Source organism: Mus caroli, unplaced genomic scaffold (genome assembly GCF_978045245.1).
Source record: "Mus caroli unplaced genomic scaffold, Mus_caroli_1 scaffold_10, whole genome shotgun sequence".
Lineage (NCBI taxonomy): Eukaryota > Metazoa > Chordata > Mammalia > Rodentia > Muridae > Mus > Mus caroli.
The window spans coordinates 49,636,468-49,663,783 of NW_028227265.1; the positions used below are offsets into that span (position 1 = coordinate 49,636,468).

General features: G+C 42.4%; 1 protein-coding gene across 2 annotated transcripts in view; it reads left to right on the plus strand.

The window, feature by feature from the left end:
• The first annotated feature begins 770 nt into the window (after positions 1-770).
• The window catches only part of Hhip (hedgehog interacting protein), a 90,466-nt gene continuing 63,920 nt past the window's right edge, over positions 771-27,316 (plus strand). For both annotated transcript variants that reach the window (XM_021170103.3, XM_029480876.2), the window contains exons 1-4: positions 771-1,547; positions 7,179-7,371; positions 13,395-13,551; positions 14,279-14,480. In XM_021170103.3, coding sequence (XP_021025762.1) covers positions 1,269-1,547; positions 7,179-7,371; positions 13,395-13,551; positions 14,279-14,480 — 831 coding nt within the window. In that variant the 5' untranslated portion in view covers positions 771-1,268. The remainder of the gene's footprint in view (positions 1,548-7,178; positions 7,372-13,394; positions 13,552-14,278; positions 14,481-27,316) is intronic.

The window sequence follows — 27,316 nt, forward strand, 5'->3', positions numbered from 1 at the left end:
TGGGTGTACAGGTGGCCCCTTTAGGCCATCTTGCATAAGCCTGGAGAAGGACTCAGATTCAGCCCTCTCTGGGATACCCAACCCTTCTAAGCACATGTGTCTCTGTGCCCACTGCAGTGCCTCCAAGAACTTCAGTGAGGACCTGTGGGTGGCCCTTTGCAATAGTCTCCAAACCACCTCAGCCTACACAAGAAACTTGCAGCATCTGGGTTCTTTCTCCTCTCTTAATCTCCAGGATCACTGAAGACCAGCAGCATTTATTCATGCCTGCCAGAGAGGGAAAGGCACGGACAAGCTCCCAGACGCCAGCTCCAGCCCACTGACTGAGTCCATCCCTCCCTGGGCTGAGGGAACCAGACCCGGTGGGCAAAGCCAGGCAAAGATTCCTCCCTTCTCACCTCTTCGTTGTCCCCTTTTACTCACACCATCTGGGAGCATCAGCCCCATCTTCTTGAGTGGCAGCAACGTACCAGGCTGGGCATCATGGCCAGGCCACCCCCACCCCGGCACGGTTGCGTTCCAGGTTCCGAGCCCCAGAGGCTGGCTCGGAGGGCTCCCCGTCCCTCCCCCCCCTCTCCTCTGGACTCCTCCGTCCCCGCCCCGTCGCAGCCGGAGGCCACCCTGGGCCCCGGCGAGCGCTAGCTCCTGGACCGCCCCCTCCTCTCTCCCCCATCCCGGGGCGGGGGCGCGCGAGCGCCGGTGACGTCAAGGGGCGCGCGGTGGCAGCACCTCCCCGCGCGCTAGTTAAAAAGAAGAAGAAAAGAGGGAGCGAAACATGAGAGGCTGTGTGAGAAGCTGCAGCCGCCGGCAGAGGAGACCTCAGCATCCTCGCGAGCCCAGCACCGACCCTGCCTCCGCCCGGCCAGCTGCCGCCACCGCCGCCCTTTCGGTTCCTGCTACTGTCTCACCTAAACAACTCCCATTCAGCGGACAAGCGAAGTTCTATGACTCTCTTCTCCTCTCCTTCCTCCTCTTCTTCCAACTCCTTCTCCTCCCACTTCCCAACCGCTGTGGAAAGCCCCTAACCCAACAGACGCTGGCAAGGCTGCGAACAAGTGTCATCTGCACTTTATCTTGCTGCTCCGGCTGCCCTAAGGCAAAGTTGCATAGCTCTACATCTTTCTTTCCCAGCCACCTCCCTCTGCCCCCAAGAGCGTCCCGCCGCCCCGCAGCACTCTCCTGGAGCTGCGCCCTAGTGCCCCTGCTGGGCAGTGGCCTTTCCCCCACCCCATCCTCCCGCGTCCTGCCCTTGCTGCTCCGGGCAGACGATGCTGAAGATGCTCTCCTTTAAGCTGCTACTGCTGGCCGTGGCTCTGGGCTTCTTTGAAGGAGATGCGAAGTTTGGGGAAAGGAGCGAAGGGAGCGGAGCGAGAAGGAGAAGGTGCCTGAATGGGAACCCCCCAAAGCGCCTAAAGAGAAGGGACAGGCGGGTGATGTCCCAGCTGGAGCTGCTCAGTGGAGGAGAGATTCTGTGTGGTGGCTTCTACCCACGAGTATCTTGCTGCCTGCAGAGTGACAGCCCTGGATTGGGGCGTCTGGAGAACAAGGTAGGCAGTCCCCTGCCTCTTACGTGTAGCTTGCTGAGATGCTGATAACTGCAAGAGAGTCCAAACATAAGTAGTTGTGGGTAGTTGTGATAACTTTTCTAAGGTGATTAAGTGTTTTGGGTGTGTGTTCTCAGCAGTGTACAGATGGATAGTTCTTCCTACTCTGGAGTCAGTTGTGGGGATGCTGGTCAAACTTGCCTATCTATAGAGAGAGACTTTTTTGTGGTACCCGCGTCCTGGTCTGAGCAAATATTTCAAAAGAATCGGGATTAGCTGTATTTTGGATCAAATGGAGCACTTGGTGAGGTGGAACTGTAAATTAGGGTGGCTGTGGTTTCCGGTTTACTTTTCTGGGGGCAAAAAAAGATTTGTTCAGTTTTCTCCACGTGCTCTAACTAGCGAGCAGATTGAATTATAAAGGCTCTCAGGACTCTGTTGGTTTATGATCTTAAACCCAATCTGAAGGGTCTAGCGTGCATGACAATGGTTAAGTCAGGAGAAGGGAACTCCTGGTACTGAAGAACTTGAGAGATTTTGCTGGACCTTCTTACGCGGTGGTTTCTCCTTCTTGTATCGTGGATGCAGGTTTTCACTGGTACTCCGTAGTCTAGGAGGATCTTGTCTGGAAACATATTTCTGAGTGATGACATATGAACTTCCCATGCATGATTAGCTTATCCAAGAAGTATCTGCCCCGAGTGCAAGAGGTCACTGGTCTTGATTCTGCATCAGATTTATTTTTACATGGGATGCTGTGCTGTGTGCTGTCTGTGGGATCCTGTCATTAACAATCACTGCACGGGGAGATAAACAATCAGGTGTCTCTGCTCCCCCTCTCTTTGCCCATTTTAGGTTTAATTAAGAATTCCTCTGTTACAAGCCTGCAGTTGTCAAGGTCTGAGAGACACTTGGAAAACTTGTGCTCCACTCTTGCTGGCCCAGGCACTAAAAAAAAAAAAAAAAAAAAAAACTGCCCAAGCTGAATCTAATTTTTATGCTCAGTTCACGGTAGATTTCACCCTATTATCATGTAAACAGCTCCTGCGAATCAACATATGTGTCTGGGTGGTACCTCTCACTTTGTTTTGTAACAAAAAGCCATATTGCATCATTTAATTTGCTCAAGTCATGCAAATAGGAAAAAAATCAATAGGACAAAAAGGGGTCGGCTTATCCTCCTCCCTACTAAACTGCTGCCCACACACAGCGCCCTGTTGCTTATGGCCAGGGAATAACAACACCGCCATTGTGTTTGTTAGTTGGTTCACTAATGGCTGAAACTAGAGAACATCATTCTCTTCCAGTCGCCAGCTCCGTCCAAATGTCCATGCCTTTTGAGGGAACGTTTGTCCGGCCCACTCTGTTCCCAGATGAGTGAGAGCTGTCTCGTGCGGGTTTCAGCTGAGGCTCGCTCTTTATTCTTACCATATGCAGCCGTAGTCTGAGATGGGGAACAGATAGTCCAGCATTTTATTCACAACAATGTCATTAAGCCCCAGGCTCCTAATTGAATGAAGCTACAGAAACAGCTCAGTCCTGAGCATCTTAAAGGCTTCTCCCGGGAGTCCCCACCCCCATCCTCAAGGGGGAAACTCAGAGAAAGGTGTAGAAATATATACTCCCCATGAAGTGTCCCTGGGTGTCATGTATGCTGCGAATATGAAGAGGATTCAGAGCCCCCCTGCAGTGCTGACCTCTTCCAGAAACATGTGGAATGCAAACTTTGTTCTATAGTGAGGAGAAGGGGCGAGAGAGAAGACTGGGGGGGGGGGGGGCTGGGGGGGAGGAGGGTGTAGATTATAATCCTTAAGGGAAGATACATTAGAAAAAAACCTTAAGGAAAATCATTATTTAGGCAAGGTCTGCTGTGTTAGCTGTGTATGTTCCCGTCTAAGCCCTTCCAATCTCCACCAGACTCCACCAGATTTGTTTGGAAAAACGTGCGGACCAAGTTGGATCCAGCAGCCTGTGCTGCTCTGTTGCAAGTGGTTTATAAACAATACTCAAATTGTTCAAGGCAGAGATTGGGTACAGCCATACCCATAGATTCTTGACCTACGTTCTCACTTTTTAATAGTTTGTAAAACATGTTATTTTATAATAAACATCAGTGTCTCCCTTCCCCCCCCCCCATAAGCCTTCCCGGATTATAATGTATGTTAGGGTTTCATTTTATAAATGTGCATACAAGAGAGATGGAGGGCTATTTTAATGAGCCATTTGTTACTGTTATTTTTTCAAAAGAAAAATACTCCCTGAAAAGATTTTTACATTTCATCAACTTTTCAAGACAAGTAGTACTATGCAGAGTGTCCTGAGGGAAGAAATTTCTAAGACAAACAGATAATGAGAAACTACTCAGCAGATCGAGTGTGCCTAACAAATGTGCTTTAGTGAGCTAACATTTAGTTCCGTCTCTCAGACTTTATTACTATGTACGTATGTTTGAATTCCTTGTAGGTTTTAATAATGTTAGGTAATATAACAATGTTATGTGTTAACTACAATAACGCATAAGAGATGCCAAAATTTAGTAGGATGTGTTGTCTTAGCAAAATTGTTGTAGACCCTAAATACAGCATGCTAAAAGGATCTAATTCTTGTCACACCCTATCAAAATACTCCAGTTCTTAAACTTAACTTGTAGTCACAGAGGAACAGCCTCTCTCTCTCTCTCTCTCTCTCTCTCTCTCTCTCTCTCTCTCTCTCTCTCTCTCTCTCTCTCTCTCTCTCTCTCCCCCCCTGCCCTGGTGGTTTCACAGCCAAAGCTGTCAAGGAATGGGTGAAAAGTAATTGTTTTCAAGTGTGCCCTTTTACAATCACTTGTTTGCTCTGGCCCTTGCAGGGACAAAGGCTATTGTTGAACACATCCAACTAAACAAATAACTCATCCCGGGGTCCCTTTAACAGCTGCCTTCGTACAATGATCTATTTACATATTAGCCTAAAATTGAAACTGAACTCTTTAATGACATAATCCAGCACTATAGTCCAGAGGCGCGCGTGTGTTCTGCCCAACAGCTGAACAGTCTTGTAGGCATATGATTTTTTAGAAATTGCTTTTCTGTGGACCAAGTGATCTTAAAGCTACATCTTAATATACTGTCATGTTTTTCTCCTTTTCTCCTTTTATGGGACCCACATGGGTTCTCTTTTACCTCTTTGTTTAGTTACTTGATAAATAAAGAGAAATATAAGGGGGTCTCTGCCACCTATTTCTCTGCTGATAAGCTGCAGTCATGGGCTTTCTGTAGACTCCAACTTATCTTACCTTTCTTGCATAGATTTCACTTTCCCCTGACTAAAGATTAAAGGAAGAACTGCCAAATGTTATAGATTAGTCAGCCACAGCCTCGGTTCTTCCTAGGCTGGCTGTAATCATGTTTACAAGAGTTACACGATTTCCAAAGTATATTTAGCTAAGCCACTATAACTTGATGGCTTTGTACTTGGTTTTTAAAAATTGAAACCAGAAATTAATCTAAATTTCTTTTTAAGCTTCAGGGCAATGTCAGGCATAAAGTTAAGTACCTGTATGCCTGGCATGGACATGTTGGAGGGGAGAAAGAAAGAAAAGAGGGGGTAGCTCTCCTCCCTCTGCGCACAGCACACCAGTACTCATCGGTCTCAACCACTGTTGTTACTTGAACTGAGTCAGTTTAATTGACTTCAGTAAGACTATTGGTTCATTGAAACCAAAGTCAGAATGATGGCTCTATCTATCTTCAAATAGGTGTTTATACTGCAGACCTCACACAGAGTAAAATGTTCCCATCCTGCTGGGCCGGAACAGCGTCAAACTTTAACAAGAATAATATTCTACTTGATTTCAAATAATTTATTGAACCCTATTTGTGAGACTTTTGATGAGGGATCTTGTGGGCAGGACACATTCCAAAAATTGTAAAAGACAAAATTCTTTAGGCATTAAAAGCAAGCTCTTCCTGAAGAGCAGCTGGGAGGGGACATGGGATCATTCTGTATTAGCTATTAAAAAAAAAAAAAAAAAAAAAAGGCAACACAGATCATCTCCATAAAAGCAAAGGTAAGTACAGCCCAGTCTTCTGGGAGCAGAAGAGGTGGCTTCAGTTCCCTGCTGTTGCTTAGTTCTCGGGGGTTTGCTATATGAGAAACAAACAGAACCAAGCTGTACACTGAATAGATCTTGTGAGGTCTCCAAGCTGGTCAATAAAAGACATTAAAAACATTCTTGGAATGCAAATTTTAAGTGTCTGGTGTATGTTTTCTTTTAGAAAACTTGGACCATTTAGTCACTTGTCACTTAAATAAACTGATAAAAATTAAAATGTAAATGCAACTATGATTAATAACTCTTGAATACTCTAAGTAGTTATAATATACACATGTTTTTTTTCTGAACTAGAGTAGCCTCTTTAGACTCTGAAATACTCAGAGCAATTTGATTTTCAACCACCTTGTCCTTTAGGAATAGGTTTTCTTTTAAGACCCTTGTGATGTTGTAATCCAGAAAAACACTGGCTAGATTATTTATCCAAATTACCTTAACATGTAAAATAAATACCTGTTTTAAAGAGCTAAACATTTTCCCAAAGTTTCAAACTTTTAATTTTAAGGCATTGTTCCAGAGAAATATTCAAGGAGAAGTCTACATGGAAACATTATAAAATAAATACATGCTGTGGCATATTGTAGTGTGCACATGGGGAAACTAGTGCTTGATTTAGGTAGCATTAATTTTATTTCTTAGATATTATGCTAATACTATCCCTTATACTTGCTGAAGGCTTCCTCAAATCAGGTTTTCAAGTGAACACTGATGCTAAGACCCGAACTACCTACAAGTTATTAACTCAAGGAATCATCAAGTCCTTTGAATTGATCTGATATATAAAGGACATATCATTGAGTGAATAATGATAAAAGTATTCTTTTCCACTAAAATTCACTACTCACTATACAAGAGCATGTTCATTTAACTCTATATCTATCATGCATATAAAATGTCTAGGGAGCTAGCTAGAAATTTTTTCCTGGCTAAGATATAATGAATGTTAAAAATGAGTCTTAAGCCTGTTTGGTTCAGCTTGGGGTGTTTTTATAAAACACAAAAGGCAGTGCCTAGTGTAGTCTGCAGATTGAAAACAAGTAGAATCTTACCAGGATGCTATTTAAGCACAGTTTTGAAATCATATAAGGGGTTTTAAGAATTAAATATACTTTTCATTCATGACACGGATGAGCCATGTCTTTAAATCACACTTTGGACACACTTGGGTAAAGGTATCTAATTTTTAAGGTAAATACGATTCAATATATGCTCTGGGTCAGAGGAAATGGAGCAAGCATTCCACAGTCTATAAACGTTTCGATTTAACAGCAGAAGGACAAATCCACACATTTGGATTTGCAGTGACAAGAAGAGCTTCTGTGTGTCCTCCTCTGACCTTCGTCTCCCTACTCTGGCCTCAGAGATAACGTGTGTCCTTCTGAGAAACTGTATGCTGTGACAAAGTCACTCTTCCTCTCTGAATTCGACTTCTATGCTCCCATGATTGAAGGGTGGGGGTCGGGGGAGGGGAGAAAACCTGACAGAGCTCACGTTTTGCATGACTAACGAGATGTGTTTCCGATTTGATTTGTGGCTTTCAGATCTTTTCTGCCACCAACAACTCAGAATGCAGCAGGCTGCTGGAGGAGATCCAATGCGCTCCCTGCTCCCCCCATTCCCAGAGCCTCTTCTACACACCTGAAAGAGATGTCCTGGATGGGGACCTAGCACTTCCGCTTCTCTGCAAGGACTACTGCAAAGAATTCTTTTATACTTGCCGAGGCCATATTCCAGGTAAAAACAAAACAAAACAAAACAAAACAAAACAAAACAAAACAAAACAAAACAAAAAAATACGACACAAAATTCAAACAACAAACAAATACGCAGAAGTTAAAACATTACTAAGAGCCCTTATAAGATCCCTGTCCTTCAAGGTTTGTTTACAGGAGTTGTAAATCGTGCTTTTCCTTCTTATTTTACGTCATAACCAGCTTTCCCAAACTCTTCCTTTTTATTGCCGTGGAAGAGAGCACTGCAGTTTGAGCTGACAGTTTGGTTTTGTTCTAATGGGGTTAAGTTTCTTGGTAAAATCCTAAGTGGTAAAATTTTTACACATTGGATTATCAGCATAACTTTATACAGGCTCGGTTATTATCAGTAAAACCTTTTCTGTCTTTTCATTTTTACCCTCTGAATTATACCCCCAGCAACAACAAACATTTCCTGTTAGAACCTTTTTTTTTTTTTTTTTTTTTTTTGTAATCTACCAGCATGAGTAGGACAGTCTCTCCCTCTAATATATAACCGGCCCCGGATAAGGGAGCACCAGTGGCTTTATAGATATTTCTTTGGATAAAGTGTGAGTATGAATTCCCAAAAGTGACATCTAACCAAGCATTTCACATACAGTGGCTAATTCATGCCTTAGAAACCATGCAGTGGGTAGAACGCTGAAGTCCTGTCCTCTAGACAGAGAGAGAAACTGAGACCCAACTCTCCTGTTTAATCAATGCTGTATGACGAGAAAACAACAGACTTGCTGTGAAGCTCTTCTGCACAGGGTGTCACAGGACACCAGGTTGCCATCACATTCCAGACCCTAATAAACATAGAATTAACACGGGCACCATCAAAAATGTATAACCTAGGACGAGGGCAGCTCAGTCGGCAAAGTACCTGCCACAAATGCCAGAGGGACTGAGTTCAGATCCTCAGCATCCATGGGGGGGGGGTGTGTGTGGGAGGAAGGCGCACATAGCCATGAGCATGTGAAACCGAGGGAAGGGAACGCAGACACAGGCAGATCCCGGGAGCTTGCTTGAGAGTAGGTGTCTGTATGGTTCAGTGAGATGGAAAGGGATTGAGGAAGATACCCGACATTAACTGCTAGCCATTTCATACACACGCATGCGCACACACATACACTACACACAACAGAGGCACACACACATTTATAAATTGTGCAGTTGTCATTTTAATTAGAGAAATAAACATGAAGGAAGAACATAATTTAACAAGACAGGTTCTTAGTACTAGTTCACACGTAAAAGTTCACACGTAAATCAATCCGATGAACCATTTATAAAACTAAATGGTATTTAAGAAAGAGGCAAGCCTGAGTGCAGCAGGCTGTGACTCAGGTGGTTCTTGGAAAGTGCTATACACATCTTAGTACTTTTCAGACTCACAAAAAATAGAGAAAAAAAATTGATAGAACTCTCTTATAAATAATAAACACTTTAGGTCTGCTTGCTTTTGCCTATAGCATGATATGTACCTAACTCTGTCTGGATGTGAGAATAGTATTGTTTTTATAAACTGTAGCCATGTTTCTGACCTTTCTTAAACTATCTGTATCCCCCTTTATCACATTCCTCAACGCAAAGTGGAACTGCTCACAGTAGCTCCTTGGCCCACAGAGAAGTGATAACAGATTGGAAAGCCTGGGGTTTGTGGCAGACTTCCTGCCTTTACAACCATTAGCTGAAACTGATACCAGCGCTTGGCATCTTCATTTAACTTTATCACTTCATAGCAAACGCAGCATGCTAGATCCACAGACTCCCCCATGGTGGTCTTTATACAGTCGAAGTTATTTTAGTGTTGACAATAGCAAAACAAGTCTACAAGAGCAACCGAAAGATAGAGCCCAGCAAACCGCCCTGGGCCCGAACTGCAAGTGCGTCACTTCCCAGATCAGCGTATGTGGTGACGAATGACAAATTTATTTTTCTACAAAGTTTGTGTATATGTAAAGCTGCTGAAGTGCATCAAGATGTCAAGTGCTCTTCTCGGCCACCCAGGCTGCCTTGAAAGATAACCCACATGAAAGCTAGACTCCAGAGGTGGAGAGAGCCTGAGAGTGCTGCGGAGACCCAGGGAGAGTTTAGCAGCAAGCCTTAGAGGGACAGCCTTTCCTTAGGTCACAAGCTGATAGTACTTTTAAATACTTGATCCCGAAGTGAGTCATAATAGCACACACTTTTTGAGGCATTTATGGTCATTGATTTATTAGCCGGTCTGAGTTCTAGCAGGTAGGGTACCATTTCCTAAGGTGTGATGAACAATGAACGAAGCACAAGTCCTCCCAACCAGCCCCTGCCCAGCTTCTGGCTCACTGGGGCTTTAGAGCTGATTACAAAGACAACTTTGAGATTTCATTTTATAAGAAACTGGATCACAGCACCCCAGCTGCTCCTACCAATGCCCTCTTCTTTCTACAAATCAAAATCTCGAAGAGGACGAAAACCTAAGAAATGTGCTTTGTAAAAAATTCTGATAGATAAATAAAATCAGGAGCTCCTTATTTCCTAAAATGTAGAAAAGAGATTTAAAAGCAGTAAAATTGTGCATTTCTCTAGACTATCAATCAAAATGTTCTCCACTTGTGGACTCACTGAGAAAGGCAATTTCCTAAAATTTCTTCAGTGCCCAAATCCAGAAAGACCCTGTGGGTCTTTCTTTGGCCTGAATGAGCCAAATAGATATTTTGTGTTCATTAAAGCTGGTATAATACACTCTGAGAAAGGCACATAGAGACATCCATTGGCATTGCTTTATTCTTTGTACCTATTATTGTAATGATTTTTATCACTTCTAGACAGTCACGTCCCAGCAGTCAGTTCCAGCCGTGTGAAAGGTCTGTACCCAATTAGTTCAATTGGTTTAATCCTGTGGCTAATGAGGCCAAGGTCAAGGGTTTGAGTCCATTGAGTTTCCCCAGTTCTGACTCCATCAGATACCTAACACATGTGTCTTATTAGTCCCAGGGAGAAAGGCTGGAGGTACAGAATGGACACATGGAAAGCCGTCCTCCCAGGGCCTCAGAGGTTCCTCCCCTTCTTCCCAGGCCTCAGCAGCTCCTCCCCTTTCCAGTATCAAGATGGATGAACATAGGGGTAAAAGATAACGTCTCAAAAACACATAATGAGAAATAAATTGGAAAAGTTAGTACACTCTGGGGAGTATTTCCCAGGCCAGTATTTTTATAGGATGCTGTGTGGAATAGAGGGTTGGATTCACCATCTTGGAAAATGGCTATGAAGTCTGAATACTTGATTAGTAACCAAGGGTTTAGCAAATACAGCTAAAAGAATACTCAAGTATTTCTGCATTTGTAGACCTGACCAGTGTGGTGATTCAGGCCAAGCTAAACACATACCTTCAGTAAAAGGCTCTCCGGTGAATTCCTACAACCAAAGGTGTGTGCTTGGCCAAAGGGATCAGGACATCTAAATATACAAGTTTAAGAAGATACTTTATCCTTTAATGCTAAGATATTCTATTAGAAAATTATTCTCATTTCCTAATATTTATTCCCAGTATATACTGCTCTTAAAAGTGCTTTCAGATAGTTTCTTGCATTTATTAATTTCCTCTCAAAGTGGTACGAGTTTGTAGATACCCAATTGCTTTTAAAGCAAACTTCATTTTTTTTTTAAATTTTTACTCAAACAGACTTATTTTTAGTATTTTTAGTTTTCAACTAGGTGCTCACCACTGAAGAGTGAGCGGAGAAACTTATGTTTTACAGTGAATTCCTGAAGATGAATAAACTCTCTGTTCCTTTCTGTATCTGATGGTACCAGATTTTCAAAGGAAGAAAACCTCCTCATTGCCCCTACTAAAGAGCATCCTCTGGTTCCTTTCCCATCCCCTGCATCCCTGAGGGCACACACAGTACCCTGCATACCTGTGTACACACACCTTCTGAGGGCACATACAGAAACCTGTATACCTGTGTTCATACACCCTTGAGGGCACACACTTTTTCTGGCCTTCCCCATTTCCCAACAGCCTAAACAGAAATTGCTCTTGAAGAGTCCTGTCAACAATTTAAGGGAATATATTTCACCCAAAAATGAGGTCAAAATGTATCCCATACTTTATCACATGGGACACTTTCACCCCAAGGTTGGTTTGTTCAGAGGTTTGGGCTGACCCAGGTCAAGCTCACTGGAAGAGAGCTTTGAGTGTCTTGCAAACTCTATCAATAAACCTTGCTTGGCTGAGCTCCAAATCTTGTTCTTAGAAATTAATACAAAACCTGAATTTGTTATATGATTTTTAAACTCCGACTAAGTTATCTGATGCTTTTATCCCAAGACTAGCAGGCAAAGTGAAAAAATCAAGTCGTAATGTAAAAAAGAGAACTTCACTATAGTAAAGAGAAGCGGGCGAGAGACCTTTTTCTGGATCATTAAAGACTCTTGCCCGAGCTGACTCTGATAAAAACAGATCAAGCAGAGGTTTCGTGTGTATGTTTGTTTGTTTGCAGTGTTAATATCAAGCCTGGGCTTTGAGTTGCTGGGCAATTACTCCAGCATTTATATCCTTAGCCCAGATCCTGATAAAAGTGTACTTAGAATACAGATGCAATCTTAGTGACAAGCACAATAAAACCAGGATCTTATTACCTCAAATATAGATGTCAAATTTTTCTGTATTTTCCCTCTGGCCTAAAGCTTTTAATTTCATACACAAGGAGACCTGTACTTATAAAAATTATTGCAGACCCCGGGGCTGGGAGAATGATTCCGCTGGTAAAGTGCCTGCTATATAGCGACCAGAGATCAATCCCCAGTATGCATGTAAAAAGCTGAGCACAGAGGCATGAGGGGCAACCCCAGAGATGTGGAGAGTGAGACAGGAGGCTCCTTGGTGCTCACTAGGTGGCCAGTATCATGGAATTCTGGAGCTTCACGGTCACTGAGAGACTAAGGAGTGGGACAGTCAAGGAAAACACCAAATGCTGGCTTCTGACCTGTACACTTCCATCTGTGCTCACACACATGCGCGTGTGGACACACACAAACCAATTTTAATATAACATGAAAAAAATCTTTATCTTACCACCTGCTTAGTAAATCTGTTGTGTAATCTATCATGCTTTTGTTCAGGTGGGTGTCAGCTTGTCTTCTTAAGAGGATAGAAGAGATCACTTAAATATATACTATCATTATCCTTTAGGGGGAAAGTGCAAGGAAAAAAAAGCCTTCAAAATACTTGAGATGAGATGCTGACTCCTAGCATCAATTCCTTGCTTAAAGATTGCACAGTGGGTCATTAATTTAATATGGAGATTCTTGTTATCTCCCTGTGAATGCATTGCATTAAGAGAATTAGCAAACAATAGACTACTTGTCATGTGTTCTTTTTAGGAAGGTATTTAGTACTGTAGAAAAATTAGACTAATTAGCAATGAGGTCAGCTCACAGATGTAAGCTGGGATCAGTGAGGAAGCTCGAGGAGAGTCAACACAGGAACTTTAAGATTTAAAAAAAAATGCAGTAAGATTTACCGTTGGGCTTTTATAACATGCCTTTCATATAGCCTTTCAAGTAACCAGAACAGGGCCTGGAGAAGATGGCTCAGTGGTAAACATCACTTCCTGCTCTTGCAGAGGATCTAGGTTCAGTTTCCAGCACCAAATTGGAAGCTCACAACTGTCTCTTACTCCAGTTCCAGGGGATCTGATGCCCTTCTGGTCCCCTCAGACTCCAGCACATACACAGTGCATATAAACTCATGAAGGAACACACATATACACCATATGGATGGATACATAAGTCTTTTAAAAGTACTCAGCATAAATTATACTTGTATTGGAACTCTGAAATGTGTTTCAAGAAGAAAAGGGCATCTCAATCCCTCCTTCTATGCTTTTTTCTTTCATATTGCTGTAGTCTGGGTTTCCCTGGTATTATTCGTACAGTCTCTAAAAAACGTCTCTGGCCATATGCCCCATCTTTCAAGTGAGCTGGTTTTGCTAGACTTCACGGTCCTAATGAGTCTTCCTACGTGTCTGTTTAAAGGGCTTCTTCAAACAACTGCTGATGAATTTTGCTTTTACTATGCAAGAAAAGATGCTGGGTTATGCTTTCCAGACTTCCCGAGAAAGCAAGTCAGAGGACCAGCATCTAACTACTTGGGCCAGATGGAAGACTACGAGAAAGTGGGGGGAATCAGCAGGTCTGTAAAATTCTATTCTCTCTCCCTCTCTCTCTCTCTCTCTCTCTCTCTCTCTCTCTCTCTCTCTCTCTCTCTCTCCTCTTTACTCTTAAAAAAAACAAATCCATGGTTTTGACAGCAACACGCCTATATATACTTATGCTCAGGAGCTATAGACTCCACATGCATTAAGGTCATTTTCCTTCATAGCAGTTTGCTCTCCTAAAATTATAGCTTAAGTGCATTTAATACTTAGACTCCTAATCCTATGTTATGAGCTTGGCTTCTCTGTGACTCATGGGAATTTTATGGGCACAGTGTTCAACTTGGATTTTATGATTGTCGCTAGCTTTATGGCACCATGGAAATATTCAGCACTTATTAGCAAATCAGTTTTTCTTTATATAAATAGATCTTAGAACATTCTCCTTAAATGTCTTCTCATAAAGGCTCATTATCATGAGTAAAAGCAAATTTTAATTATTGTCACTGAAAGATGAGCTAATGAGCTAATGACATTTCAGGATAAACCATTTGGATTCTCACTTTTACTTTCTGGGAAAAGGATATCGTGTTATTTTTCCCTTGAAAAGATGGTAGGACTTAGCAAAATGATGCTCGGGTTAGCAGTCCTTCCTGATTTCCAAAACCATTGGTTCTTGGAGGAAACAAACCTTGGTGAAGCTGGATGCACCCCTTTGCCCCTCCATCAGAAGGGGGACTGACTGGTTTTCTCTGGTTTGCTTAGAAAACACAAACACAACTGCCTCTGTGTCCAGGAGGTCATGAGTGGGCTGCGGCAGCCTGTGAGTGCTGTGCACAGCGGGGATGGCTCCCATCGGCTCTTCATTCTAGAGAAGGAAGGCTACGTGAAGATTCTAACCCCAGAAGGAGAACTGTTCAAGGAGCCTTACTTGGATATTCACAAACTTGTTCAAAGTGGAATAAAGGTTGGCCTTTTATATTTCTTCATTTTGTTCTGGTTGTATAGGCTTTATCTTAAATGTGCTCTGCTTCACTGAAGGCATATTTCTGTAATAAAATAAAGAATATTTGAGAAGGGAAATATGGAGATAATCTAAGAGATCAATAATTGCAACAACTGAGAGGGTTGAAGACATCTTTGTTTTACTTACTGGCTTCTAAGTGTTGTAAATATCTTATAATATTTTGACATTTACCCTATATAGTGTTCATATTTAAAATAACTTTTGCCTTTAGGTCTTAGTCAATGAGCATAACATTTCATATTACATATTCACATTTTCGAGTAGAAACAAAGATCTTTTTTTTGGAAATTGTAATTGGTTCCTTTATCATGCCTTTTATTTGTCTGTGTCACAAGAAAAAGTGTTTCTTATCTGTGACTTCTTTGAACAGTGCTTTTACAGGTAAGTCAAATTTTTTAAATCAATAATTAGTCATCTATATAATACATAATCTGAATTCACTGGCCAAATAACCTAGGTATATAAATAAAATGTCCTGTTCATGTTACATGAATAGCAGATGATGTCATGTCATTGGTAGCAGAGGTTGGTCGTAGCTGTGGCATTCTAGATCAGAGACATGTGCACCATCTCATGACTATACTAGAGGAAAATGAACAAGCCATGAGTCTCAGGAAGACTTGGTTATCCTTTTCATTTTTTTACGTGGAAAAAGGAGCAGAGGAGGAATTACAATCTGAGGCTCGTCTCATTCTCACCACCGAAAGCAAAAGAAACCAATGAAAGAAAAATATATTCACAATATTTATTTTTTACCTATGGGGTTTTCTGTTTGTTTGTTTTTTAAATAAATGGAATGAGTCAGGAGGGTACAGGTGAAGCTCTGGGTTCAATACTCAAAACCACAATCACTGGGCCAGCAAGACAGTTCAGCTTCCATGCAAGTCTGACCACCTGAGTTTGACCTCTGGACCCCACCGTGTAGAGAATAGGCACTTGAAAGCTGTTCCCTGCCTCCAAAATGACACAGTAGGTGGGCAAAGCACACTATGCCCACACCCACAGACTAATAATAAACTACACATATCCTTTGAGGGTGGAGATATAGCTCTGTACAGAGGGTTAACCTGGTATGTATGAAGCCATTGGTCCAATCCTCTGTACAAGGGATGGAGGATTAAATCCCTCCTTTGATGCATCCCTGTGATCTCAGCACTTCAGAGGCCAGTTCAGGAAGACCATAAATTTAAGGCCTATTTGCATTAGACAATGAGATTCTACAAGTCGCTATTTGTCTTATTTTTCAATTTTTTATTTTTTTAAATTTTTTATTATTTTACGTGTATGGGTGTTTTCCCTGCATGTATATACGTACATCACATGCCTGGTGTCTATGGAAGCCAGAAGGCCTGGAGTTACAGATGGTTGCGAGCCACCATATGAGTACTAGGAATTGAACCTGGATCTTCTGGAAAAGCAACCATTGCTCTTAACTTCTGAGCCATCTCTCCAGCCGCCATTCATATCCCTTTGTGTGTGTGGTGGTGGTGGTGGTGGGGCACGCATGCATGCGCGAAAGAGAAGAAGGGAAGAAGAAAGCTTTTGACAGGGAACTTGGCCACCAGGAGAGATTATTTGAGTAAATCTATTGTTTGTACATTGATGGCTTCCGCTTTCTCTAAAGGAAACATTACTAGATTCATAGCAGATAATTAATTAAGATCGAGTACTAATGAGTGTAGTCTCTGAAGTTGGTCTGGCTAACTGGCTGTGGTGTCCGTATGGAGCAAAGATGGAGCGGCAAGTGCGTCTGTTACTCACAGTATAGCTTCCTCCTGTGCGAGTGACGTGTGCACCTGCAAAGGAACAACGGAGAAACGTGTTAGGTCCATCCTCTGTGTGCCACTGATCAAAGGAAACTACAGCTCAGCTTCCCACACCTAAACAACCTGTAAATGAAATTAAAAACAAATACCTCCCCCTCCCCTTCCCCCTTTCCCCTTCCTCCCTCCTCCCTCCTCCCCACCCTCTCTCTCTCTTACTCACACACACACACACACACACACACACACACACACACACACACACACACTATAATTTCCTCTATTTACTATATTTTAGGACTTCCCTAAGATTTGGAAACTTTTCTCAAAAACTTGCTTTCAGGGGCTGGAGTATAGCTCAGGGGCTAGAAATCAAGTGCTGCTCTTGCAGAGAACCCAAGTTTTGTTCTCCTCAGGTCAGCTGTCTCATAAGCCTCTGTAAAGCCAGCTCCTGATACCCACTTTCCAGCTGCCGTGACTGAGCACCAAACACACGTAGACACACCCAAAAGCATCCATGAGCGCTCACGCACACACACATGCACGTAAGTGTATGTATGTACGAGCTTTGTAAACTTCATTAAATACTTGCTTTGAACTGTTCCATTCATATCTTATTCATCTAGGATGACTTCTTCGTTCTAGTTTCTCCATTGTAAACAAAAGTCATTTATCACTCTTGTATCTTTTGCTTAACCTGTTGGAGGATTCTTCTCTTAATAGTCATTCATAAAAAGAATGGTACTGAGTGGAATATTAGTATAAATATATGTTCTCAATTTGCCTTAAGTATGTTTTCAAATATTTAAGGATATATTACTTTCTAATACTATTTCAGAAAAATGTTGATGTTAAAAAGATGCATATGGTCAAAAGTAGCTGTAAGAAAGGTCTCAGAACACCAGAAACTTTGCTGTACAAAATAATAAGAGTGATCAACTTATTTCTACTTCAATTTAACTGCCTAAAGAACATATGGCTCCCTTTAAACTCACTATTACTTTGAAGTCCTTCTCTTTCCAATTACACGTGTTCACTGGGATACTGAAAGAACGATCCAGTGGGCTATTGTGTTCTGGCAGGGAAACATTTTGTAATGCAACTTCACAGTCCAGGAGTCTGCAGGAAGTTTGCAACGGCAGTCTCTAGGAATTTTGCAGAACACAATCAATCTTGTAAGAAATCTTGTTGAGTTTGGCATCTGGGTTTCCAGAGGAGCCACAAAGCTTCTGGAGCTCACCATAAACTTCAGAACCCATTATCCTGGTGAGTCAGCAGGCCATTGACAGCGTGGTGGGGCAGATGCCACCATATTCATGAATGGATCATGAGCTATAGCATTGGCTGTGATCATTTGCCTCTCAGAGACTTAGGAAATAGACATTTCATAGCTGTCTTTCCAGAGATGTCCCAGGCTTCTTTGATACTAGGAATGTTTAACGAGCTTGTGTGTGGATGTTCTGGTTGTCTACAACTATTTTGCATAAATGATGTAAGTAAGACTTTTCAATTAGCCATTTTACATACGTCTTCTTTTCTGTTCTTTCAGTTTTAAAATCTTAAGTGGTGGTGTAAAGTCATTTAACTACAACATACAGTCCACAAAATTAATAATACATTCTAAACCCAGCCTCCACGTGCCTAATTAGATGAAAGTTATAGAAACTTCCATGGAGATCTCAGCCACATGACACCAATTAATGGCCTGTGGGAGTAAATTAAGGCAGACATAAAGAAGAATCTCTGATTACAAGACTTTCTGAGAGCTAGGGATGGTTACAAGGATTCTGGAATGTTCTCTCTTCTAATTGTCAATTAAGATTGGATAGTGACTTCTGGCCCATAATAAAAGCAAGTTAAACCCAGTTGATCTTAAATTCTACTGGACCTTGTAACTGTAGGCAATGTCATGTACAGCCAGCCAATAACTGAGAAGCATAGGGACAGCTTTCTCTACTGGTCCTTGTGAGTGTGTGTGTGTGTGTGTGTGTGTGTGTGTGTGTGTGTGTGTATGTGTGTGATATGTAAGTGTGTTTACATGTTCATGCTGGTACATATGTATGTATATGTGTATGCATATCCAGAAGCTAGCCGTGGATGGTGGATATCTTTCTTTATCACTTTCCATGTTGTTTTTTGGAACAAGATCTCTCATTGAGAACAGGGATCACTGATTGGCTAGACTTGCTGGCAAAAGAATTCTGAGAATCCACCTGTCTCTGATCACCCAGCACTAAGGTTACAGATGTGTGTCACTGTGCCGGGATTGTGCACGCTTGTGAGGCAGAAGCTTCGCTGACAGCCAGAGTATGTTGCCTAAAATATGAGAGATCATAGTATCCTGGGGGATACTATGTCCAGTTCACATGACAACAGTGATCTATTAACATACAAAACCTAAGTTAAAGAACATTTGCTATGGGAAATGAGCCTGGAAATTACAATGGAAGAGTCAGTCTGAAGCACAATTTACAAGTCCATCACTAGTGCTGACACTGAAGAACAGCTCATGGGTCAGACTGAGGAGCAGACACTGTGTATGGCTGTTGCACACATGCTGTCACTGTTGGTCCCATGGGCAATGGGCACGAGATTGTGCTCCCTGAGTCCAGAAGATCTTTAGATACTTGGTCTGTGGAATATTTAAAGTGGGCTTCTTTCAAATTTGAATTGGAGCTTCTGAAGTCCAAGAAGCAACTCCCCTGTCTGAATTCCTCAGAGATAACAGACCAGCCCTTCTCCAGGATGGACGCTCACTTTTACAGACCAGACCTGGGAGCTTTCAAAGTTGCAACCTAAATCAGAGTGGGTAGGGTCGGACTCAAGCAGAATGCATTCTCACAATATTTAATGGTTGGTCAGTTTCACAAAGGACAAGACTCATAGTCCCTGCCTGGTGCACACCCAGGTGCTGTGTCCTCCATGATTGAGAGGAAGCGGCTGAGCACCAGTCCTTCACCTGCGTCTTTTGTTAGACATGCACTCCAGTGAGAACAAGGAGAGGAGTTAACTGTGGTAGTGTAAACTACTTGACATGGAGTTTTTGAAAAATACTATTTCTTATCCTTTGTGCCCATGTGTGTGCACTTGTAGTGTGTGTGTGTGTGTGCATGCATGTGTGCATTTGTAGTTTGTGTGTGTGTGTGTGCATGCATGTGTGCACTTGTAGTGTGTGTATGCATGTGTGCATTTGTAGTGTGTGTATGCATGCATGTGTGCACTTGTAGTGTGTGTGTGTATGCATGCATGTGTGCATTTGTAGTGTGTGTATGTATGCGTGCATGTGTGTATTTGTAGTGTGTGTATGTATGCATGCATGTGTGCATTTGTAGTGTGTGTGTGTATGTATGCATGCATGTGTTCATTTGTAGTGTGTGTGTGCATGCATGTGTGCATTTGTAGTGTGTGTATGTTTATATGCATATGTTCATTTGTAGTGTGTGTGTGTATGTATGCATGCATGTGTTCATTTGTAGTGTGTTTGTGTATGTATGCATGCATGTGTTCATTTGTAGTGTATGTGTATGTATGCATGCATGTGTTCATTTGTAATGTATGTGTATGTATGCATGCATGTGTTCATTTGTAGTGTGTGTATGTATGCATGAATGTGTTCATTTGTAGTATGTGTGTGTGTATGTATGGATGCACACACATGTGAAGGTGAAAGGACAACTTGTGGAAGTCAGTTCTTTCCTTTTACCACATGGATCTTGAAGATTAGGCTCAGGTCACCTATCAAGCTTGGCAGCAAACAATCCACTAAACCATCCCACTGGCCTGACATCAAGCTCCATGTTGGAATCTGATGCTTGGCTAGTTGGCAATTTGCTATCATCAGTGTTCCTGTAATTTGCTGTTGTCTCTGTAAATCCTACTTGCAAAGGACCTGGACCCCAGAGGTACTCTAACATAATCTCACCAAAGCAGCTTACACCACTGAGGATCCAGAAGTCAGCCATGGCCTTGCAAATGTGCAGAAGGAAGCAGCAGCCAGCCTGCACCTGACCCCTGCAGGGACCTGGCAGGCATCACTCAGCATTTGGTTCTCCTGAGCAGTCAATAGACAGAGGGTCACAGCCTCAGGCCCCAGCTTGCTGCCTGCATCAGAGCTTGTCTGTCATTGGAGCAAGTGTCACTGGACCCAGGTCCCTCTCTGTCTACTTGGATCCTCCCTTCAAAAGATGTTTTTTAAAGCAGTCCTTTTATCGGGGGAGGAGAGGACATAAGGGTGAAAGCTGCTGATTGTCCGGGTGACTGAGCCCATTGAGGCAGGGCTCTTGAGAGACCCAGCCCTAGTGCAAGGCAGTCCCAGGAACATGTGGAGGAGGATAGAGGGTGTTCGGAGGCCAGCCCTGCCTGGACAGCTCCTGACTTGTAATTCACAGGCAGAATAACCAGCATTTCGGGTTTATTGAGTTCCAAGAGTTCACTGGCAGACCACTGGGTTATGTTCTAGCTTTCTGAAACTTGCGTGTTTTCTGTCATTAAGTTACAATCTTATGGCAGTCCCTGAAATGTCGCTGTGTTGTTGTTTGCATGATAGGAGGCAAGAGTGACTTACCATGTGTAAAGTGCTTCCTCCAAAAGGCAGGTAGTGCCCATGCTCTAGTTGGAGAGAAAGCAAACATCCAGTTGAAAGAAAGCAGCAAATTATATTTGTAAACCATTACAATAGGGCCATCACCACTGTGGAAAGGGTTTGGATACTGTGCATCATTTAAAGAATTTATCATTATTTATACATTTTTAAGATAACCCAGGCTAGTCTCATGCTTGTGCCCTTCCTGCATCAGCCTTCCAAGAGTCAGGATTGCAGATGATAATCAACACACCTGGCTTCGTTCTGAAAGTTTTTCACATATAAAATTACTGCTTATAAGTTATTAAGCTGAGCCAAACTGAAAAAAGACTTGCTATTGTGTAGAAATAAACATGTTTTCTATTCTTATGATAAATGGTAGACATTGTCTTTCCCCAGATTCAAACTTCCACCAAACACAAACCTTCTTTTTTTAATTTTTAATTTCTTTAGAAATCTGGTCCAAAACCAGTCAGTTGAACTAAAAACAAAGTGTTGCCACGTTAAGTGACAGTTGTTATTCAGTGGGTTGGGTGTTGGTTTCCACTAAGGCGCTGTCTTTTCCTTAGTCAGTACTGCGGGTGCTTTGTGCCAGAATGCTCAGAGCTTTATGGAAACAATGTTATTTTCTATTTAAAGTGTTTCATCTCATTTTAAATTCAGTATCTAATATTTTTTTCATAAAGCAAAAAATCCTTTGGTATAAATAAGTTGAACAGCTCAAATCCAAAAATCTGAAATCCAAAATGGCTCAGAATCAGCCTCTGTGGGCCCTTGCATGACACACTGAGAAGTCTCACACTTTGAAACTTTGTCCTGCACAAAATGATCTACGATGCTGTATTAAACCCTGGGAGATATCTCAGTGGATAAAGCACTTGTCATGCAAACATAAAAACCTGAGTTCAAGTCCTGGAGCCCCAGTGTAAAGCATCGGAAAGCATCCGTGTAGGGAAATGAGAAGTGCAGACAGGATAGCCCCTGTGAGCTCATGGGCCAACTGGCTTGGGATACAAGGCAGAAAAATGGTGGAAGATAAGGATCGCCTATGCTGTTGATAGGATCTTTGTACTGAGTAGAAACACACTGGGGTTTATGCCAGCCTGGGGCATTTTCATACATCAATTGTTTTTATCTTGTGTCCTGGTTTAAGCTAGAGTGGCTTGCTCCTTGTTCTCTGGTTGAGTAGAGAACACATGCTTTCTCCTATGTGTTAGGTGAGGAAAGCCCCACCTCCTTGAATGTCTTTATATTCACTGAGGATTTCAAGGGCAAAGGAAACAGAGACTGTGACTCTGGTCACTCTTAGGATAATCGTGTAAAATGAAGACAATCCAATAAATCTAGATAGAAACACCCATTGCTCCTGTGAAGGCATCTGTCCTGGTGAGTGGTCCCCCAGTGTTCTCTAGGCTGTCCACTAGAAAGACACTTCTGTGACGTGGTGTTAGCCTCCCAGGGGCCACATGACCTCACCAAGAAAATACAACACTGAAAACTTGCAAATGGTAGAGGGTAGCATGGCATTCCCTGTTATAGAGACCCAATGGATTTGTATATTGAGTATGTGTGAGGGATACCTAAGATCCGGCACTTGCAGCAAATAGAAGTACACAATAGAGCCAAACGCTGTGATCCTTGAGCAAGCCATAACGTCTACGAAGATACCCTACTCTTTCCCTTAAAGCACTTTTTCTCTAAGTCATTATATACATTATATAGGTTACCTCTGCTGTCCCTATAAGACCCCTGTGGGGAAGCTATTAGAATATCCCATCTCATAGATGAAGACAGTAGGGTGCACAAGTCCACTGTGTGAGGTACCTCTACTTCAGGCCCTGGAGCCAGATCTCAGAAGCACATTGTGTAACACTGTGCTCTGACTGTGATCCTGAGCTGCTCTCCTGACCTTGCCGAGCTGTGCTGCTCCAGAGGAGAGACTGGGGCAGGTTCACAGAGGAGTGGTTGGGGGCTGAGGTCATAGGGCCGAGAGGCAGGCAGTTAGATTTGGCTTCCGGCACTTGCAGCTGCCACATACCAATCGCTTGCGTGTAGTTTGTGGAGGCTGTGTACGCCTTCTTTAATTCAGTGCCTTTACCAGTTGAACAAAGAATGTAAGTAGCAGGGAATGCTGTATGTGCAGGATCTCATCAAAACATTGAAGTGCTTTGTCAGCCCAAGCTATTGTCATGGTCTACAATATGGCAGCCCCTGGCATGACTTGGGAGCTCTAGTGACCACTGATAACTCTGATCCAGGGTTTTGAAGCAATTCACCCTTAAAACATGTCTCAATGATACTTATAGAAAATTTCCAGTGGTGTTCTCATTGTGCCAAAATTAGATGGCAGCTCACAGACACGAAATTACACAGACACACAACACACATGGAGTTTTCCTTGAAAAACATAAAAAGCCTGGGGTGTACTTTTTAAAAAATGTTTTAATTGTGACTCTTGTGGCCTGGAGAGATTGCTCAGTGCTAAGAACCCATGCTGCTCTCAGAGAGAAGCTGAGTTCAGTTTCAGCACCCACATTATACAGCTTACCACAGTCTGGACCCCAGCTCCCCGGAGTGTGAGAGCAGTGTTCTTTTGGAGCAGTGGGCAGCTGCAGTCACGTGTATATACCCCACAGACACAGTCATCCACATGTAACTAGAAAGAAAAAGAGAAATGTGACTCGAGAGAAAAACAAGACTTCATTTTTGTAGCCTCTCCTTTGGACCCTAGGTGATGGTGCTCAAAGCACAGATTTAGACTATCAGAAAGGGTTGCTTAAAATTAACTTGTAATGTGATGTTACAGTGACTGCTTCACTCAACTGGTTTTTGGTGTTTTTGTTTTTTGGTTTTAAATGTAGATAAATAAAACCTTTAAAAGACCGTTCTACGGCCAAGCAATAGGGACAAAGATCAGTAAATGTAGTGAAAGGTACTGGATGCTCAGTGGAAGAATCTATCAAAGGATTGGCCTTAGCTACCTCCCTCTCAGACCTTGACCGTAGGATCTGCTGTTCCCCTCATTTTCTCTCCATGTGCTGAAGGACAGCCTCACCTTCTACAAACAAACCTGCACTCTGATTAGTTTTCATGTTCCTACGATCAACTTCTGAGTTTACATCTATAGCATGCGGTTTTTCACAGTTCTCTCTCTTTTTCTCTCAGGTGCGTGTGTGTGTATGTGTGTATGTATGTGTGTGCATGTGTGTGTGTGTATGTGTGTGTGTGCATTCTGTCAATGAATTTATTATATATACCAGACATTTTACAAAATATTTTTCCAGTTACTATAGTAATGTTGTAATGTAATTATCAACACTCTATCAATTAGTATTTAGCTCTTCTAAAGCCTGTAAAATCTGCAATTATATCCAACTGTCTAATATTGAAATCCTCAGATGTGGTGATGTATCTGAAGTGATTTTTTTTAAACCCCAGATTATTGGTTAGAAATTAAAAGTCATCTTTACCGTTTTCTGACAAAATGAACTTTAAGAGTTCAGGCACCTGTTTGTGGGAATGTTTTATAGTTATAGCCATGAAGAAGGGTTGAGAAAAACTTTTCTGAACCATGTCATTTTTTCATCCCCAGGTGACTTTGTGGCCAAAGGACAGCAGCACATCTGGTCACAGTTGTGCTGAAAACTACCACCAAAAAGGAATTAAAATTTAAATCCTCCTATCTAGCAAATTTTCATTTTCCTCTGCCTGGGCTACAAACAGTTTCATCAGCAGCCTAACCTGTTCTCTTAATGAGTTTCTAGTCCTAAACTTCAATCACAGAAAAAAAAATTAAAAGTAATTTAAGGGAACAAATGGCTGAGCATTATTTGATAAATAAATACAAATTTATTTATGTGAATTTGATCTGTGCTAATGCTTTTACTGCTAGCAATTGAAATTATTTAATTGGATTATAGAATTGAATATAGGCAGCTGAAGCCACCACAGAAATAAAGCTGTGTCTAAAGGCTCATACAGTTTTCTATATGACTACTGAATTCCTGAGAAACAAGCATTCCTTTCAGATACTCACCTGTAGATAATGTTGTCTTTTTCTTAAAAACTAGCTAAATTATTTGCTTTTTTTTTCACTTTTTAATTCTAATAAACTGTTTTTTTAACCTCCCTCTTAGCCTAAAGAACCTTTGATCCAAACAGGATCACAAACCTAAATCAGAGACATCTGTCCTTGGGCTATTTCTAGATTGGGGGGGGCGCACATCTGCTCCACAAACAGCCCCAAGCCAGCAGTTTGAAGCCACTAGAACAATGACTGAGGTGGGGGGTGGGGGCTATGCACACAGTATGAATGCAAGATGCTCGTGGTTGGGGAAAAAACACGAAATGCTGCTCTTCAGAGGATTAAAAAGGTACCCAAATTTCATTCCCATTAAATGCTAGACTTCCTGAGAGAAATGGGGGATGCAGGGGGAAGCTAACATCTTTTGTTCATGAGTGTGAACACACCTGTTCAGGAAAAGTTAGACAGAACTTGAGCCCACTTCTCTTCCAACCCTCAGGCGCGCACAGGTCACCAAACATCTGTCATAAGTTATCAACGACTGTCCTGGGCTAGATTCAGTCCATTCTCTCCTCCTGCCTGAGTCACGATTACAGCTTCTCTTTTACATCTCTAGGAACTTGAAAGGTCAGATCACCCCAGGATGTTAGTAATGCATTTATACCCATCCCCCTGGGGCTGACCTCAAGCTCCAGTGACAGACTTTACCTAATAGTTGGGATACTTCCTTAATTGCAACCTACCAGGCAGCCTCTCTTGTTTTCTGATTCTTGGCTTTGATTAAGTGTGTGTGTGTGTGTGTGTGTGTGTGTGTGTGTGTGTGTGTGTGTGGTTTCTGAGCAAAATAGCAGATAAATAGGGAAAAAAAGTTTCCAAGCTATGTGTCTTTCCTTGGGAACAATTATTAAAACTTCTACTAAGTAGATGGCTCAGTTGGTGAAGTGCTTGCCAAACAAGCAAAGGATCTGAATTTGATCACCAGAACCCACATGGAAAAGCCAGTTGGTAGCGAGCATGGTGACTCGAGCCTGTAAATCCCAGTGCCAAGAAGGCAGAGACAAGTAGGCACCTGAAGCTCACTGGCCAGTCAGCGGCCAATGTGACACCATAGATGTTTGCTGGCTCTAAAAGCCTGGAAAGAAGAAAGCCACACATGTTATAAGAGAGTTTTGGTCAAGAGACGTGTTCTATGTGACTCTGTATTGCCTGGGCTGGGAGAAAGTGGCCTTTGCTTTCTTCTGATTTAATGAGCCAGAAATCCCTAAGGCGGTGCTCACTGGGCACCTTACACGCTGACAGATAACACACACCACCTTTCTGTGTGGTCAGCCTTGTGGGGGCTCATTTTCAAAGCCACAGTACCTCAGCTCCTTCTGAGGCTTCAGGTTTCAGATAACAACAGGGTCCTGTCTTAAATGTTCAGGATAGCAACACGGTGATTGTCCAAATTGTCCAAACCTGGATTTGAAGCTGAAGGCACTCAATGACCTTTCCATGGGCAGTGTTTAGTGTGCTGGGGGCGGGGGTGGAGGGGTATGGCGGCTTGCAGCTGGGGGAGGGGGAGGGACAGCTTGCAGTCATGTAGAACTAAAGTGGGACGCAGGGCAAAGAAGTCTGTGGAGCCAAGCTACTATGGGTCATTGGTGTGGGAAGTACACCTTCGATGGCACTAGGTCTTGCAGGTTCTGTGAAAATCTTTGGCTTTTTACCCAGAGGAAGGGAGACTTATTGCAGAGTTTTGGATATAAGAATGATTTAATCTGAGCTGATCTTAAGAAAGAAAATCACGATCACGCCAAGATCAATAGCAGTCATGCTCGGAGCAGACAAGGGAAGGTGTAAGTGAACACTGGCTGTGGGGTCAAATGCCAGCTTCTATCTCCTTCCAGCTCCGCTTAGTGGTTTACACCCACGGGTCCTCCAGCTTTCCCTTCTTGTTTTGATTCCTCACCTGCATCACGAAGTCAATAATAGCTATGCCTCTTGTCAGTTCCTCCATTTAGTGGGTTAGTATTTGGAGAAATAGTCAGATATTTTCTGTATTAAGCATTTTACACATGGTATTTCCTGAATTTCTACTTCCTTCCTAAGACTTTTAAGGAGCAAATTTTGATACTTAGTGCTGCAGAAACCTAACGTGTTTAATGGATCCAGTGAGAGGCTATAAATCACAGGGAAATAGTAATCATGGGGGAAAAAGGGAGCATAGTATATACCATTTGTAAATGCTAATTCATAAAAATGCTACCATCTAAAACTGATCAAGATACCCAGGACTGTGTTCCTCTGGTATAGCTATAGACAGAAAGGGGGCCCAAACCCAGATACCCTGAAGATTAAATGATAGTAAAATCCAAAAATATAGATTTCTCATAAGGAAGATGCAAACAAGCTGTTGTGTGGAATT